The 17,204-nt window shown below is 37.2% G+C and overlaps 1 protein-coding gene across 6 annotated transcripts in view; it reads right to left on the bottom strand.

Annotated features, from left to right (window-relative positions):
* Nucleotides 1–1,050: 1,050 nt before the first annotated feature.
* Nucleotides 1,051–17,204, bottom strand: part of ZNF462 (zinc finger protein 462) — a 181,276-nt gene continuing 165,122 nt past the window's right edge. For 5 of the 6 annotated variants that reach the window (XM_073666833.1, XM_073666773.1, XM_073666806.1 and 2 more), the window contains 2 exons: nucleotides 7,174–7,285; nucleotides 1,051–1,893 (listed from right to left, as the gene is read on the bottom strand). In XM_073666833.1, coding sequence (XP_073522934.1) covers nucleotides 1,731–1,893; nucleotides 7,174–7,285 — 275 coding nt within the window. In that variant the 3' untranslated portion in view covers nucleotides 1,051–1,730. The remainder of the gene's footprint in view (nucleotides 1,894–7,173; nucleotides 7,286–17,204) is intronic. The other variant, XM_073666842.1, reaches the window with a different exon arrangement.

The following is a 17,204-nucleotide window of genomic DNA, read 5'->3' as shown; positions in this document are numbered from 1 at the left end:
TGTTTAAGGAAGAAAGCATATTATTTTCTTTTCACTTCATGCACAACCCCTTTAAGCCACGACTAAATTAATAGTTTAGAAAGCAAGTGCAAAACAAAACTTTGTGGTCACTTATGATTTTCAAAACTGTGCTAGAAAAATTGTAGAATCGGATTGATTGCTGTGAGTAACACTTTTCTTCACGTCTTCAGACATATCTACAAAGTTTTTCATTTTCCTACTAAGTACAATGTTGTTGTGGTTCTCAAGTATAAATTGTTAATTTTGAAAGTTAGACAAAAATGATGCATTATATATTCTATATGTAATGATTTTATGCCAACTTTCCAAAACATTAAATTTGTTTTACAAAGATCCAGCGGGTAAACATGAAATGCTTACCGTTCACAGAGAAAGGAATGAGGTAGGGGATTATAATACAGCAACTCAAGAATGAGTTCCATGCTAACAGTTGGATGAACATTACTTAAATTGGAAGTATAACAATAATAATAATAATATATATATAAAAAAACAAAACTTCAAAAATTTCTAAGAAAAAGTGCAATATACTGTATATTACAAGGGAAAGAAATCTACATTTTACATAAAATAGATCATAAAGGAACTGTACGTATTGATGGGTCGTGTCAGGTAAATTCAGAAATGTCAATTAACATGTATGTGCTGTATATAGTTAGGTTTAGAAGACTTGTGTGGTAGCAAATTATTTTTTGGCATCTTATCATCAAGAAAAGAACATTTATTCTTCAATATTTCTGGCTTTAACATTAATAGCCTGAAAACAAAGGCTTGAAATTTACTAGACCATTTGAAAGAAATGTGTAGTAACTTAAGTATCAGGGAAGCTTGTATAAATGGCTAAAAGTTCATAAAAATGTCATTTTACAGCACAAGTTTTCATTGGTCATTTCAGAATTGTGCTGTTTTTGTTTATTAAAGTACTAAAAGGAAATGGCTCAGCAGTTCTGCCAAACAGTCAGCATGAAAACACACTGGAATAACCTACCATTTCCTAAATAAAAGGATAATTGACAAACAGATTTCTAGTAATTTACTTTTTTTTTTTCATTTTATAATTTACATATATATATAAAAAAAAAACAAAAACAAAAAATAGTCACAGTATTTTAAGACAAAGCTCGTGAAAAGATGATCAAAAAAGACATCTTGACTATTTGCACGCATTCAGTTATTTTTGTTCTCCATTCCCATTAGCCTCCTCTGGACATTCATCCGCCTGGAAAAGCAGCCTGGGTAAATGCTTAGAATTCCCTTGAAACATTTTTTTTTTGAGGTACTAGGAATTTTGGTGACCACTGCAATAAACTAGGAAAACTGTAACCCTATTGTCTTTAGAACTGTTGCGACAGTATAGAAAACTGGTATTAAAAAGATGTCCCGAAACGGTAAGATTTTCTTTGTCATTTCATATTAGTCATTCCTACAAGAAAGTCCTGTGCCAGAGTTTTGCATCACTTAGTCCTGCGTTACTAAAGTAAAAGACAAAAAAAAATGTATGAACAAACAAGATGCGTAGTGATTTCTCCGAGCAACTCGGTTCCTTCTTTAAATAAAAGAATGTTAAGTATTTACATACACCTGCAAGAGTACCAGTGCTTGTCAAAAACAAAACAAAACAGATTTTTCAAGTCCTAAAAGCAGCTTTCTGGGTACGGTAACAAGTTGTTCAGTGTTTCAGAAAGTCCTAGTCACATGTCCAGATGTAGTTATTCTTTTTTGGTCACCATAAAATTTTTAAAACATGAGGTTCTAGTTTGTTGGGAAGCATCTATTGTTCTTTCATCCACATGTTTCATGTTGCTATAGGTGTCCTCCAAATTTTTGAGGGTTGATCTGATTTCCATGCTTTCCTGGTTTCCACCAGCAGTCCTGTAAATAAAATCAAAATGGCATAAAAAGGCTAAAATAACATATAAAATATATTCACTGCACGTTATAAAACAAGATAAGTAGCTTTATACATTCAGATATTATTTGCTACCAGACAATATAATGTTCCTGAGAAATGAGAGAGACAACTAATGTCTTGCAGAAATAAAAAGAATTCCTGGAAACACATGCTAGATTAAAAATACTGAAGAGTGCCATTCTCACAGGTACGGTGACCGCATTCAATGAAGTGCTACTGCTTTCTATGCTCTGCTTCTGTCGTTAGCAATCCGTGTGTCTGACGAAAGGCTGGAGTTATTGCTCGAAATGTTACTTGTTTCACTTTGGATTGCTTGAATAAATAAACTAACAAACATCACTATTTTGCAGAAATTGTAGTGTGGAGTTCTTTTATTTCTACTGATCTTACTGAGTGGGATCCTATCTGAGCACCCAGCTACCAGGAGTACAGGATAGATAGATAGATAGAGTACAGACCAAAAGTTTGGACACGCAGTCTCATTTAAAGATTTTTCTGTATTTTCATGACTATGAAAATTGTACATTCACACTGAAGGAATCAAAACTATGAAGTAACACATGTGGAATTATATACTTAACAAAAAAGTGTGAAACAACTGAAAATATGTCTTATATTCTAGGTTCTTTGATGACTGCTTTGCACACTCTTGGCATTATCTTGATGAGCTTCAAGAGGTAGTCACCGGAAATGGTCTTCCAACAATCTTGAAGGAGTTCCCAGAGATGCTTAGCACTTGTTGGCCCTTTTGCCTTCACTCTGCGGTCCAGCTCACCCCAAACCATCTCGATTTGGTTCAGGTCTGGTGACTGTGGAGGCTAGGTCATCTGGCGTAGCACCCCATCACTCTCCCACTTGGTCAAATAGCCCTTACACAGCCTGGAGGTGTGTTTGGGGTCATTGTCCTGTTGAAAAATAAATGATGGTCCAACTAGACGCAAATCGGATGGAATAGCATGCCGCTGCAAGATGCTGTGGTAGCCATGCTGGTTCAGTATGCCTTCAATTTTGAATAAATCCCCAACAGTGTCACCAGCAAAGCCCCCCCACACCATCACACCTCCTCCTCCATGCTTCACGGTGGGAACCAGGCATGTAGAGTCCATCCGTTCACCTTTTCAGAGTCGCACAAAGACACGGTGGTTGGAACCAAAGATCTCAAATTTGGACTCATCAGACCAAAGCACAGATTTCCACTGGTCTAATGTCCATTCCTTGTGTTCTTTAGCCCAAACAAATCTCTTCTGCTTGTTGCCTGTCCTTAGCAGTGGTTTCCTAGCAGTTATTTTACCATGAAGGCCTGCTGCACAAAGTCTCCTCTTAACAGTTGTTGTAGCGATGTGTCTGCTGCTAGAACTCTGTGTGGTATTGACCTGGTCTCTAATCTGAGCTGCTGTTAACCTGCGATTTCTGAGGCTGGTGACTCGGATAAACTTATCCTCAGAAGCAGAGGTTACTCTTGGTCTTCCTTTCCTGGGGCGGTCCTCATATGAGCCAGTTTCTTTGTAGCGCTTGATGGTTTTTGCAACTTTACTTGAGGACACATTCAAAGTTTTCCCAATTTTTCGGACTGACTGACCTTCATTTCTTAAAGTAATGATGGCCACTCGTTTTTCTTTACTTAGCTGCTTTTTTCTCGCCATAATACAAATTCTAACAGTCTATTCAGTAGGACTATCAGCTGTGTATCCTCCTGACTTCTGCACAACACAACTGATGGTCCCAATCCCATTTATAAGGCAAGAAATCCCACTTATTAAACCTGACAGGCACACCTGTGAAGTGAAAACCATTTCCGGTGACTACCTCTTGAAGCTCATCAAGAGAATGCCAAGAGTGTGCAAAGCAGTCATCAAAGCAAAAGGTGGCTACTTTGAAGAACCTAGAATATAAGACATATTTTCAGTTGTTTCACACTTTTTTGTTAAGTATATAATTCCACATGTGTTAATTCATAGTTTTGATGCCTTCAGTGTGAATGTACAATTTTCATAGTCATGAAAATACAGAAAAATCTTTAAATCAGAAGGTGTGTCCAAACTTTTGGTCTGTACTGTAGATAGATAGATAGATAGATAGAAATCTATATAGTAATATATATATCTATATATATTACTAACAACATGAATATGCCAGATGGTATGCTAGTGGATTTCAGGCAATTATTTCCTAAAGAAATGTAAAACTTGTTGATTTTATATTCTGATTGTTTTATTTTGAACATATTTTATGCATCTCTTAGGCATTGTTCACATCTTTATTTTTGTAAATGTTTAACATATACACCAAAGAGTGACATGTTACCAATAAACCACAATGACATCTATTTATTGAACATGTCACGACGTTTCAATGGCTTTTCATGACATTATTGTCTATGTGTGATGAATGACAGAGTTAGGCTCTAATTAGAGGCATCGATCACCATAGGCTATGGTGGCATCTGTTTGACAGATATGTAATGAAAACCTATTAAAAGTCTCATGAATTTTAAGTGCAATGCATACCTGTGACAGAAGCTATATAGATCCATCCTTTACCCATAGAAATCCACATTAAAAAATGTTTACCATACAGTATACGTTTTTTACGGGACTTTGCGGGATGCAATAGAGTAGTCTACTACCTTTTTTTACTGATGTATACCAACCGGGTACAATCACAACGTGAACACTTTGGCTTTAATCAGACTAATGGACTTTAGGAGCTAAACCAAACAAAAAATTGATGTGAACAGTGCCTTATCTCCACATACAAACTATAAAAATCTGTCAGATGATGACATAGTCAGGACCAGTTTTAAGCTTCTAAATGTAAATGAATAAATAGATTCACAAAAAATAGAAAGAGAACTTGCAAATGGTGAAACACAAAAGGATTCTGGCAGAAAAAAAACCTTAGTAAATCTAAATATTCGGAGCACTCAGAGGTTGCTCAAAAATATTGTGACATTTGATGTTTACATGCGAGTCTCAACCAGATTTGCCAATATGGATGTAGCTTGGACTGAGCATGGCTACTGCTGCCCATCAAAGTCATGAAACGCTACACCAGTTGTCTCATGTAACTTACTCCAGAAATGTACTCCAGTCCCTCACTGGTGAACATTTCAGGAGGCGGCATACACTAATTAATAGAGGCGCCTAATTTATTAACCAGAATGCACCATTTAATGAATTAGGCACATCATACACCTTTGAGCCTCTTCATTAATTAGAGCGTGCACAACTAAAGTCTTAATGAATCTGTCTCAAAGTATATTACAAATATGTATAACTTTCCATTATACAATTATTTTTTAAATAAAGGAAATGGATCAAATTATTGATTGAATATTTGGACATTTTAGAAATGTAGACAATAGCGTAATTAAATGCTTCGTTTTGAGGAGTTCAAATTAAATGTGAGTTACAAAGTTGGGTCCCTTAGCCAAATTGAATGAACTGATCATTAATCTTTTTCTTAAATTCAATATTATTGTAATTTCATTATTGCATTAGTTAATGAAAATGATTCACCATCTACATAATGATAGTGAATTTAGACTGTGAGCCCCAATGGGGACAGTGATAACAATGTGCATACAGCACTTCAGAATATAATGGCGTTATATAAGCAACCAGAGGCTCAGACTCAGTTTCTTCAGTGGTCCTCTGAACCAGGAGAGGGTTCCACCCCCACATGACAGTGCAATGGCTGCACTATATATGAGGTTGCTCATAGGCTTTTGTGACTTCCAATAACTGTATAAGAAGTTAGGAAGTGCCACCCACCAGCTCCAATCTTCTGCACAGCAGGCTGGCAGCTTTATAATACATCCACAGCTCTCAGCTTCCTCCGCTTTTGTCATTATTAAGTTGCCGCAATCCCCTTCACTCCTACTTTACAGTTACAACTGAGCTACAAGGATGTTGCAACTCCATACAAAAGCTTAGCAGTCATGCCAGGGGTTTAGAGGAGGCTGCACTGCACAAATACATAGAGAAGGAGCTGGAGGTTAGGGTTCCACTGCTATTCTGGACACCTTACACCATGTAAAATCATGTATACATATGTATATGTTTATATGTGTTACTTATTTGTCTGTACAACTATTTATTCACAGTCATGTTCACATGTAACATTTCAGCCCCATTACACTGTTGTATGTGTTTGAGATAAGCCTGGTAAAATACGGTTGAAATACTACATGTGAACATGAAGGTGAATGTTTGTAGTTTGTAGTCAAGGGGATCACGGCATTGCCAGACATCCCTGACTGTTTTTCTTAATGATGAAGCAGAAGCGGTCATGAAGGGCTGTCCCTGATCGCTGGGAATATTCTTGACCTGACAGTACTCACTCTCCCTACCTGACATTGATCGCATGATCATTACAGGGCAGCAGGAGAAGCCGAATGGCATGTGAACATTACTTTCAGCTTCTCATTACAGAGAGAACTCATGGCCGCAAATCTCTCCTAATTCCTGCCCGGCACTGATCTATGTGATTAGTGTAGGGCAGGAACAGAATCTAAAAGCAACGTGCACTTTGTGTCCTGCTTCCCGTACGGATACAAGACGAGAGCATGGGGAGGTGAGTAAAACTACTGGATGATATTACAAAAAAAAAGAAAAATCGCTGATGCAACATAGTAGTCATCATCTATTATGTTATTTTGTTTGTCTAGTTTCACACCATTATTTCCATTTTTCTGTCTTGTTATAGGAACAAAAGAAAAGTAAATCATGGCACTGCCTCATCTGACAATGTCCTTTTGCTGAATGTAAAAACCTTAGATTGAACTGGCGTACTGCAGTCTAAAAAGGACCTAAAAGTAATAACTATTGCAAAAATTCCGCCAGTCACATTCTGCTCCAATTTAGAATGAGATTTATGGATATATTAAACATCTGCATAACATAGAAAACAAGGTTAGTTTAAGGATATTGGGAGCTGCTTAATGTAGGTCCATGATAAATAAAGCTAAATCTGAATGGGGATTGGTTATTATATAGATAAAAGGTGGGCCCTGAGAATACCTGTCACTGGTGGATCCTATGTATCTCAGCCTGACACTGAGTAAGCATAATAAATAAATCTTGCAGACTAAATTTATGTTGACATGCATATATAAAATCTGGGGTGATCAGACAATAAAAGCTATAACGCATCATAAATGTAACCTGCAGTAAATCATTGTCCATCATGTGTATGTGTTAATTGTGTAGATGTGTGACAAGTCCTAATATCTGACTTACATGCCGTGTCTTAAAACATGCCGTTCCCATTCAGTGTTAAGCGTAAATGTCCTCCCACAGAATTCACATGGAAAGCGCTTTTCCTGAACAGTAGTCTTGATGTCAGACAATTCTGCAGGAGTGACAGAATAAAAAACATTCATCACATTGTTTAGCTGGTATTTTTGTGCTATAGCCTCAAGCATTATATTACTATTATTTATTGATATTCTTATGACAACTAAGTGTCACGTGATGCTGCGACCCGGTCCTCCTGGCCTCTAATTATAATTGATCAGTCATATGGGATTCATAGTAATAAACAGGAGGAGTCTTTAGCTTTTAAATATGGTGTACTGGGACATTGTTTTGCCATTATACTTGCTATGACCTCATATAACGACCTGTCCAATGTAGTCACCATTGTTTCTTTCCCATATAATAACATGTCCAATGTAGTCAACATTCTGTTTATTTCCCATATGTCATGTCCAATGTAGTCACCATTCTGTTTAATTCTCATATAATGACATGTCCAGAGTATTCACCATTCTGTTTATTTCCCATATAATGGCATGTCCAGAGTATTCACCATTCTGTTTATTTCCCATATAATGGCATGTCCGGAGTAGTTACCATTCTGTTTATTTCCCATATAATGACATATCCAATGTAGTCAACATTCTGTTTATTTCCCATATAATAACATGTCCAGAGTAGTCACCATTCTGTATATTTCTCATATAATAAAATGTACAATGTAGTCACCATTCTGTTTATTTCCCATATAATGACATGTCCAGAGTAGTCACCATTCTGTTTATTTCCCATATAACGACATGTCCAATGTAGTCACTATTCTGTTTATTTCCCATGTAATAACATGCCCAATGAAGTCACCATTCTGTTTATTTCTCATATAATGACATGTCCAGAGTAGTCACCATTCTGTTTATTTCCCATATAATGACATGTCCAATGTAGTCACCATTTTGTTTATTTTCCATATAATGACATGTCCAGAGCAGTCACCATTCTGTTTATTTCTCATATGACGACATGTCCAATTTAGGGACTAGTGATGAGCACAAGTGCTTGTTACTAAAGTCCCCGCAGCCACATAATTTGCGTAGTGACCATTCTGTTTATTTCTCATATAATGACCTGTCCAATGTAGTCACCATTCTCTTTATTTCCCATATAACGACATGTCCAGAGTAGTCATCATTCTGTTATTTCCCATATAATAACATGTCCAGAGTAGTCATCATTCTGTTTATTTCCCATATAATGACATGTCCAATGTAGTCACCATTCTGTTTATTTCCCATATAATGACATGTCCAGAGTAGTCACCATTCTGTTTATTTCCCATATAATAACATGTCCAATGTAGCCAACATTCTGTTTATTTCCCATATAATGACATGTCCAGAGTAGTCACCATTCTGTTTGTTTCCCATATAATAACATGTCCAATGTAGTCACCATTCTGTTTATTTCCCGTATAATAACATGTCCAGAGTAGTCACCATTCTGTTTATTTCCCATATAATAACATGTCCAATGTAGTCAACATTCTGTTTATTTCCCATATAATAACATGTCCAATGTAGTCACGATTCTGTTTATTTCCCATATAATAACATGTCCAGAGTAGTCATCATTCTGTTTATTTCTCATATAATGACATGTCTAATGTAGTCACTATTCTGTTTCTTTCCCATATAATAACATGTCCAGAGTAGTTCCCATTCAGTTTATTTCTCATATGACATGTCCAATGTAGTCACCATTCTGTTTATTTCTCATATAATAACATGTCCAATGTAGTCACCATTCTGTTTATTTCTCATATAATAACATGTCCAATGTAGTCATCATTCTGTTTATTTCCCAGATAATAACATGTCCAGAGTAGTCACCATTCTGTTTATTTCCCATATAATAACATGTCCAGAGTAGTCACCATTCTGTTTATTTCCCATATAATGGCATGTCCAGAGTAGTCACCATTCTGTTTATTTCCCATATAATGGCATGTCCAGATTAGTCACCATTCTGTTTATTTCCCATATAATGGCATGTCCAGAGTAGTCACCATTCTGTTTATTTCTCATATAACAACATGTCCAATGTAGTCACCATTCTGTTTATTTCCCATATAATAACATGTCCAATGTAGTTACCATTCTGTTTATTTCCCATATAATAACATGTCCAATGTAGTCACCATTCTGTTTATTTCCCATATAATAACATGTCCAGAGTAGTCACCATTCTGTTTATTTCCCATATAATGACATGTCCAATGTAGTCAACATTCTGTTTATTTCTCATGTAATAACATTCCCAAGGAGGTGCCTGAGCAACACCTTCACTTAGTTTGTCTTTGCAACTGAATTGCCAGGTCCTGTCCTGTTATCTCTGACTTCTAGTCTATTTCCGCCACTCTAGGGGCTGCATACCCAGACCTGTTATCTCTGACTTCTAGTCTGTTTCCGCCACTCTGGGGGCTGCATACCCAGACCTGTTATCTCTGACTTCTAGTCTGTTTCCGCCACTCTAGGGGCTGTATACCCAGGCCTGTTACCTGTGACTTCTAGTTCGTTTCCACCTCTCTGGGGGCTGTATACCCAGGCTAGTTCTTGTATCTCATTGCAGTAGCAGTTCCTGTCTGAACTGTATCCTAGCACGTTACCTGTTTGTCTCTATATCCGTACCTTCCCTTTTCCTGCAGCATCTGAACCTGCACCTAACTCCAACTCGTTGTCTCTGTACTTCTGTTTGTGAGTTTTGTGTCCACTCGCTACTTCATAGTAAGTACCTTGTGTGTATCTGGTTCTGCTTGTCCCTTTTCTCTTCTTCCGTATCTTCCTCCTGAGTTCTAGCCATCTTCCTGTATTTTCCAGTCTGTTCCATGTGAACAGAGCCCTGTCCTCTCTGCCTTGTCCACCGCACCTGCGGTTTCTCTCTGCTCTGACTTGCCCACTGCTCCGGCGGCTTCCCTCTGCTCTGCCTTACCCACCGCTCCGGCGGCTTCTCTCTGCTCTGACTTGCCCACCGCTCCAGCGGCTTCTCTTTGCTCTGCCTTGTTCACCGCGCCAGCGGTTTCTCTCTGCTCTGACTTGCCCACCGCTCAGGCGGCTTCTCTCTGCTCAGCCTTGACCACCGCGCCAGCGGTTTCTCTCTGCTCTGACTTGTCCACCGCTCCGGCGGCTTCTCTCTGCTCTGCCTAGCCCACCGCTCCGGCGGTTCCGCTCTGCTCTGCCGTGTCCACCGCACCTGAGGTTTCTCTCTGCTCTGCCTTGTCCACCGCTCCGGCGGTTCCGCTCTGCTCTGCCTTGCCCACCGCACCTGCGGTTTTCGCTCCGCTCTGCTTGCTCACCACACCAGCAGTTCCTCTCTGCTCTGCCTTGTCCTACGCTCCGGCTGTTTCGTTTTACTCTGCATGTCTACCGCATCTGCGGCTCTGTACCTGTCTCCCAGTCTGTACTGTACCCTATCCAACCTGCGCTCCAACCTGCTAGTACCTCCCTGTCTGCACTCCAGCCGTGCTTGCCAGTATCTCCGTCTGCACTCCAGCCGTGCTTGCCAGTGCCCACCTGTCTGCATACCAGCCGTGCTTGCCAGTGCCCACCTGTCTGCATACCAGCCGTGCTTGCCAGTGCCCACCTGTCTGCATACCAGCCGTACTTGCCAGTACTCACCTGTCTGCATACTAGCGGTACTTGCCAATACCCACCCGCCTGTATGCCAGTCTAACCTGCCAGTTCCTGCATTCCCCCGTGTGGGTCAACAACTGTGACCGGGGTCTGACCTGGAGTCGCACCTGGTCTCTCTGCTTGGTTCCTCCTTGGTCCACGGAGTCGACTAAGCCGCCGTGCGACCTTTGTCGGATCGGGTTGATACTTAGTTAAGCCCCTCCAGGCACTCCTCGGTTCATGGTACAGTGGGATCACTAATCACGATCACGCCAGTCAGCCCGGGCGCGAGTGTAACAATAACATGTCCAATGTAGTCATCATTCTGTTTATTTTCCATATCATGACATGTCCAGAGTAGTCACCATTCTGTTTACTTCTCATATAATAACATGTCCAATGTAGTCACCAGTCTGTTTATTTCTCATATAATTATATGTCCAATGTAGTCACCATTCTGTTTATTTCCCTTATAATGACATGTCCAATGTAGTCAACATTTTGTTTATTTCCCATATAATGACATGTCCAGAGTGGTCACCATTCTGTTTACTTCTTATATAATGACATGTCCAATGTAGTCACCATTCTGTTTATTTCCCATATAATGACATGTCCAATGTAGTCAACATTTTGTTTATTTCCCATATAATGACATGTCCAGAGTAGTCACCATTCTGTTTACTTCTTATATAATGACATGTCCAATGTAGTTATAATTCTGTTTATTTCTCATATAACAACATGTCCAATGTAGTCACCATTCTGAGTATTTCTCATATAATGACCTATGCAATGTAGTCACCATTCTGTTTATTTCCCATATAATGGCATGTCCAGAGAAGTCACCATTCTGTTTATTTCTCATATAACGACATGTCCAATGTAGTCACCATTCTGTTTATTTCTCATATAACAACATGTCCAGAGTAGTCACCATTCTGTTTATTTCTCATATAATGACATGTCCAGAGTAGTCACCATTCTGTTTATTTCCCATATAACAACATGTCCAATGTAGTCACAATTCTGTTTATTTCTCATATAACAACATGTCCAATGTAGTCACCATTCTGTTTATTTCTCATATAACAACATGTCCAATGTAGTCACCATTCTGTTTATTTCCCATATAATGACATGTCCAGAGTAGTCACCATTCTGTTTATTTCCCATATAACAACATGTCCAGAGTAGTCACCATTCTGTTTATTTCCCATATAATGACATGTCCAGAGCAGTCACCATTCTGTTTATTTCTCATATAACGACATGTCCAATGTAGTCACCATTCTGTTTATTTCTCATATAACAACATGTCCAATGTAGTCACCATTCTGTTTATTTCTCATATAACAACATGTCCAATGTAGTCATCATTCTGTTTATTTTCCATATATTGACATGTCCAGAGTAGTCACCATTCTGTTTATTTCCCATATAATGATATGTCCAGAGTAGTCACCATTCTGTTCATTTACCATATAATGACATGTCCAATGTAGTCAACATTCTGTTTATTTCCCATATCATGACATGTCCAGAGTAGTCGCCATTCTGTTCATTTCCCATATAATGACATGTCCAATGTAGTCAGCATTCTGTTTATTTCCCATATAATGACATGTCCAGAGTAGTCACCATTCTGTTTATTTTCCATATAATGACATGTCCAGAGTAGTCACCATTCTGTTTATTTCCCATATAATAACATGTCCAATGTAGTCACCATTCTGTTTATTTTCCATATAATGACATGTCCAATGTAGTCACCATTCTGTTTGTTTCCCATATAATGACATATCCAATGTAGTCAACATTCTGTTTATTTACCATATAATGACATGTCCAATGTAGCCAACATTCTGTTTATTTCCCATATAATGACATGTCCAGTGTAGTCACCATTCTGTTTATTTTCCATATAATGACATGTCCAGAGTAGTCAACATTCTGTTTATTTCCCATATAATAACATGTCCAATGTAGTCACCATTCTGTTTATTTTCCATATAATGACATGTCCAATGTAGTCACCATTCTGTTTATTTCTCATATAACGACATGTCCAATGTAGTCACCATTCTGTTCATTTCTCATATAACAACATGTCCAATGTAGTCACCATTCTGTTTATTTCTCATATAACAACATGTCCAGAGTAGTCACCATTCTGTTTATTTTCCATATAATGACATGTCCAGAGTAGTCACCATTCTGTTTAATTCCCATATAATGATATGTCCAGAGTAGTCACCATTCTGTTCATTTCCCATATAATGATATGTCCAATGTAGTCAACATTCTGTTTATTTCCCATACAATGATATGTCCAGAGTAGTCACCATTCTGTTTATTTCCCATATAATGATATGTCCAGAGTAGTCACCATTCTGTTTATTTCCATATAATGACATGTCCAGAGTAGTCACCATTCTGTTTATTTCCCATATAATGACATGTCCAGAGTAGTCAACATTCTGTTTATTTCCCATATAATAAGATGTCCAGAGTAGTCACCATTCTGTTTATTTCCCATATAATGACATGTCCAGAGTAGTCACCATTCTGTTTATTTCCCATATAATGACATGTCCAGAGTAGTCACCATTCTGTTTATTTCCCATATAATGACATGTCCAGAGTATTCACCATTCTGTTTATTTCCCATATAATGACATGTCCAATGTAGTCACCATTCTGTTTACTTCTCATATAAAGACATGTCCAATGTAGTCACCATTCTGTTTATTTCTCATATAACAACATATTCAATGTAGTCACCATTCTGTTTATTTTCCATATAATGACATGTCCAGAGTAGTCACCATTCTGTTTAATTCCCATATAATGATATGTCCAGAGTAGTCACCATTCTGTTCATTTCCAATATAATGACATGTCCAATGTAGTCAACATTCTGTTTATTTCCCATATAAAGACATGTCCAGAGTAGTCACCATTCTGTTTATTTCCCATATAATGACATGCCCAGAGTAATCACCATTATGTTTATTTCCCATATAATGACATGTCCAGAGTAGTCAACATTCTGTTTATTTCCCATATAATAACATGTCCAGAGTAGTCACCATTCTGTTCATTTCCCATATATTGACATGTCCAATGTAGTCAACATTCTGTTTATTTCCCATATAATGACATGTCCAGAGTAGTCACCATTCTGTTTATTTCCCATATAATGACATGTCCAGAGTAGTCACCATTCTGTTTATTTTCCATATAATAACATGTCCAGAGTATTCACCATTCTGTTTATTTCCCATATAATAACATGTCCAGAGTAGTCACCATTCTGTTTATTTCCCATGTAATAACATGTCCAATGTAGTCACCATTATGTTCATTTCCCATATAATGACATGTCCAATGTAGTCACCATTCTGTTTATTTCTCATATAACAACATGTCCAATGTAGTCACCATTCTGTTTATTTCTCATATAACAACATGTCCAATGTAGTCACCATTCTGTTTATTTCTTATATAACAACATGTCCAATGTAGTCACCATTCTGTTTATTTCTCATATAACATGTCCAATGTAGTCACCATTCTGTTTATTTCTCATATAACATGTCCAATGTAGTCACCATTCTGTTTATTTCTCATATAACAACATGTCCAGATTAGTCACCAATCTGTTCATTTCCCATATAATGACATGTCCAATGTAGTCACCATTCTGTTTATTTCTCATATAACAACATGTCCAATGTAGTCACCATTCTGTTTATTTTCCATATATTGACATGTCCAGAGTAGTCACCATTCTGTTTATTTCCCATATAATGATATGTCCAGAGTAGTCACCATTCTGTTCATTTACCATATAATGACATGTCCAATGTAGTCAACATTCTGTTTATTTCCCATATAATGACACGTCCAGAGTAGTCACCATTCTGTTTATTTTCCATATAATGACATGTCCAGAGTAGTCACCATTCTGTTTATTTACTATATAATAACATGTCCAATGTAGTCACCATTCTGTTTATTTTCCATATAATGACATGTCCAATGTAGTCACCATTCTGTTTATTTCCCATATAATGACATGTCCAATGTAGTCAACATTCTGTTTATTTACCATATAATGACAAGTCCAATGTAGTCAACATTCTGTTTATTTCCCATATCATGACATGTCCAGAGTAGTCGCCATTCTGTTCATTTCCCATATAAAGACATGTCCAATGTAGTCAAAATTCTGTTTATTTCCCAAATAATGACATGTCCAGAGTAGTCACCATTCTGTTTATTTCCCATATAATAACATGTCCAATGTAGTCACCATTCTGTTTCTTTTCCATATAATGACATGTCCAATGTAGTCACCATTCTGTTTATTTCTCATATAACGACATGTCCAATGTAGTCACCATTCTGTTCATTTCTCATATAACAACATGTCCAGAGTAGTCACCATTCTGTTTATTTTCCATATAATGACATGTCCAGAGTAGTCACCATTCTGTTTAATTCCCATATAATGATATGTCCAGAGTAGTCACCATTCTGTTCATTTCCCATATAATGACATGTCCAGAGTAGTCACCATTCTGTTTATTTCCCATATAATGACATGTCTAGAGTAGTCAACATTCTGTTTATTTCCCATATAATAACATGTCCAGAGTAGTCACCATTCTGTTTATTTCCCATATATTGACATGTCCAGAGTAGTCACCATTCTGTTTATTTCCCATATAATGACATGTCCAGAGTATTCACCATTCTGTTTATTTCCCATATAATGACATGTCCAATGTAGTCACCATTCTGTTTATTTCTCATATAATGACATGTCCAATGTAGTCACCATTCTGTTTATTTCTCATATAACAACATGTTCAATGTAGTCACCATTCTGTTTATTTTCCATATAATGACATGTTGAGAGTAGTCACCATTCTGTTTAATTCCCATATAATGATATGTCCAGAGTAGTCACCATTCTGTTCATTTCCAATATAATGACATGTCCAATGTAGTCAACATTCTGTTTATTTCCCATATAATGACATATCCAATGTAGTCAACATTCTGTTTATTTCCCATATAATGACATGTCCAGAGTAATCACCATTCTATTTATTTCCCATATAATGACATGTCCAGAGTAGTCAACATTCTGTTTATTTCCCATATAATAACATGTCCAGAGTAGTCACCATTCTGTTCATTTCCCATATATTGACATGTCCAATGTACTCAACATTCTGTTTATTTCCCATATAATGACATGTCCAGAGTAGTCACCATTCTGTTTATTTCCCATATAATGACATGTCCAGAGTAGTCACCATTCTGTTTATTTTCCATATAATAACATGTCCAGAGTAGTCACCATTCTGTTTATTTTCCATATAATGACATGTCCAGAGTAGTCAACATTCTGTTTATTTCCCATATAATAACATGTCCAGAGTAGTCACCATTCTGTTCATTTCCCATATAATGACATGTCCAATGTAGTCACCATTCTGTTTATTTCTCATATAACAACATGTCCAATGTAGTCACCATTCTGTTTATTTCTCATATAACATGTCCAATGTAGTCACCATTCTGTTTATTTCTCATATAACATGTCCAATGTAGTCACCATTCTGTTTATTTCTCATATAACAACATGTCCAGATTAGTCACCATTCTGTTCATTTCCCATGTAATGACATGTCCAATGTAGTCACCATTCTGTTTATTTCCCATATAATAACATGTCCAGAGCAGTCACCATTCTATTCATTTCCTATATAATGACATGTCCAATGTAGTCACCATTCTGTTTATTTCCCATATAATAACATGTCCAGAGTAGTCACCATTCTGTTTATTTCCCATGTAATAACATGTCCAATGTAGTCACCATTCTGTTCATTTCCCATATAATGACATGTCCAATGTAGTCACCATTCTGTTTATTTCTCATATAACAACATGTCCAATGTAGTCACCATTCTGTTTATTTCTTATATAACAATATGTCCAATGTAGTCACCATTCTGTTTATTTCTCATATAACATGTCCAATGTAGTCACCATTCTGTTTATTTCTTATATAACATGTCCAATGTAGTCACCATTCTGTTTATTTCTCATATAACAACATGTCCAGATTAGTCACCATTCTGTTCATTTCCCATATAATGACATGTCCAATGTAGTCACCATTCTGTTTATTTCTCATATAATAACATGTCCAGAGTAGTCACCATTCTGTTAATTTCCCATATAATAACATGTCCAGAGCAGTCACCATTCTGTTCATTTCCAATATAATAACATGTCCAATGTAGTCAACATTCTGTTTATTTCCCA

The sequence above is a fragment of the Phyllobates terribilis genome, unplaced genomic scaffold (assembly GCF_046119375.1).
Source record: "Phyllobates terribilis strain yellow unplaced genomic scaffold, ASM4611937v1 Scaffold_1__5_contigs__length_1240528914, whole genome shotgun sequence".
NCBI classification, from domain to species: Eukaryota; Metazoa; Chordata; class Amphibia; order Anura; family Dendrobatidae; genus Phyllobates; species Phyllobates terribilis.
This window is presented reverse-complemented; position numbering and strand designations above follow the sequence as displayed.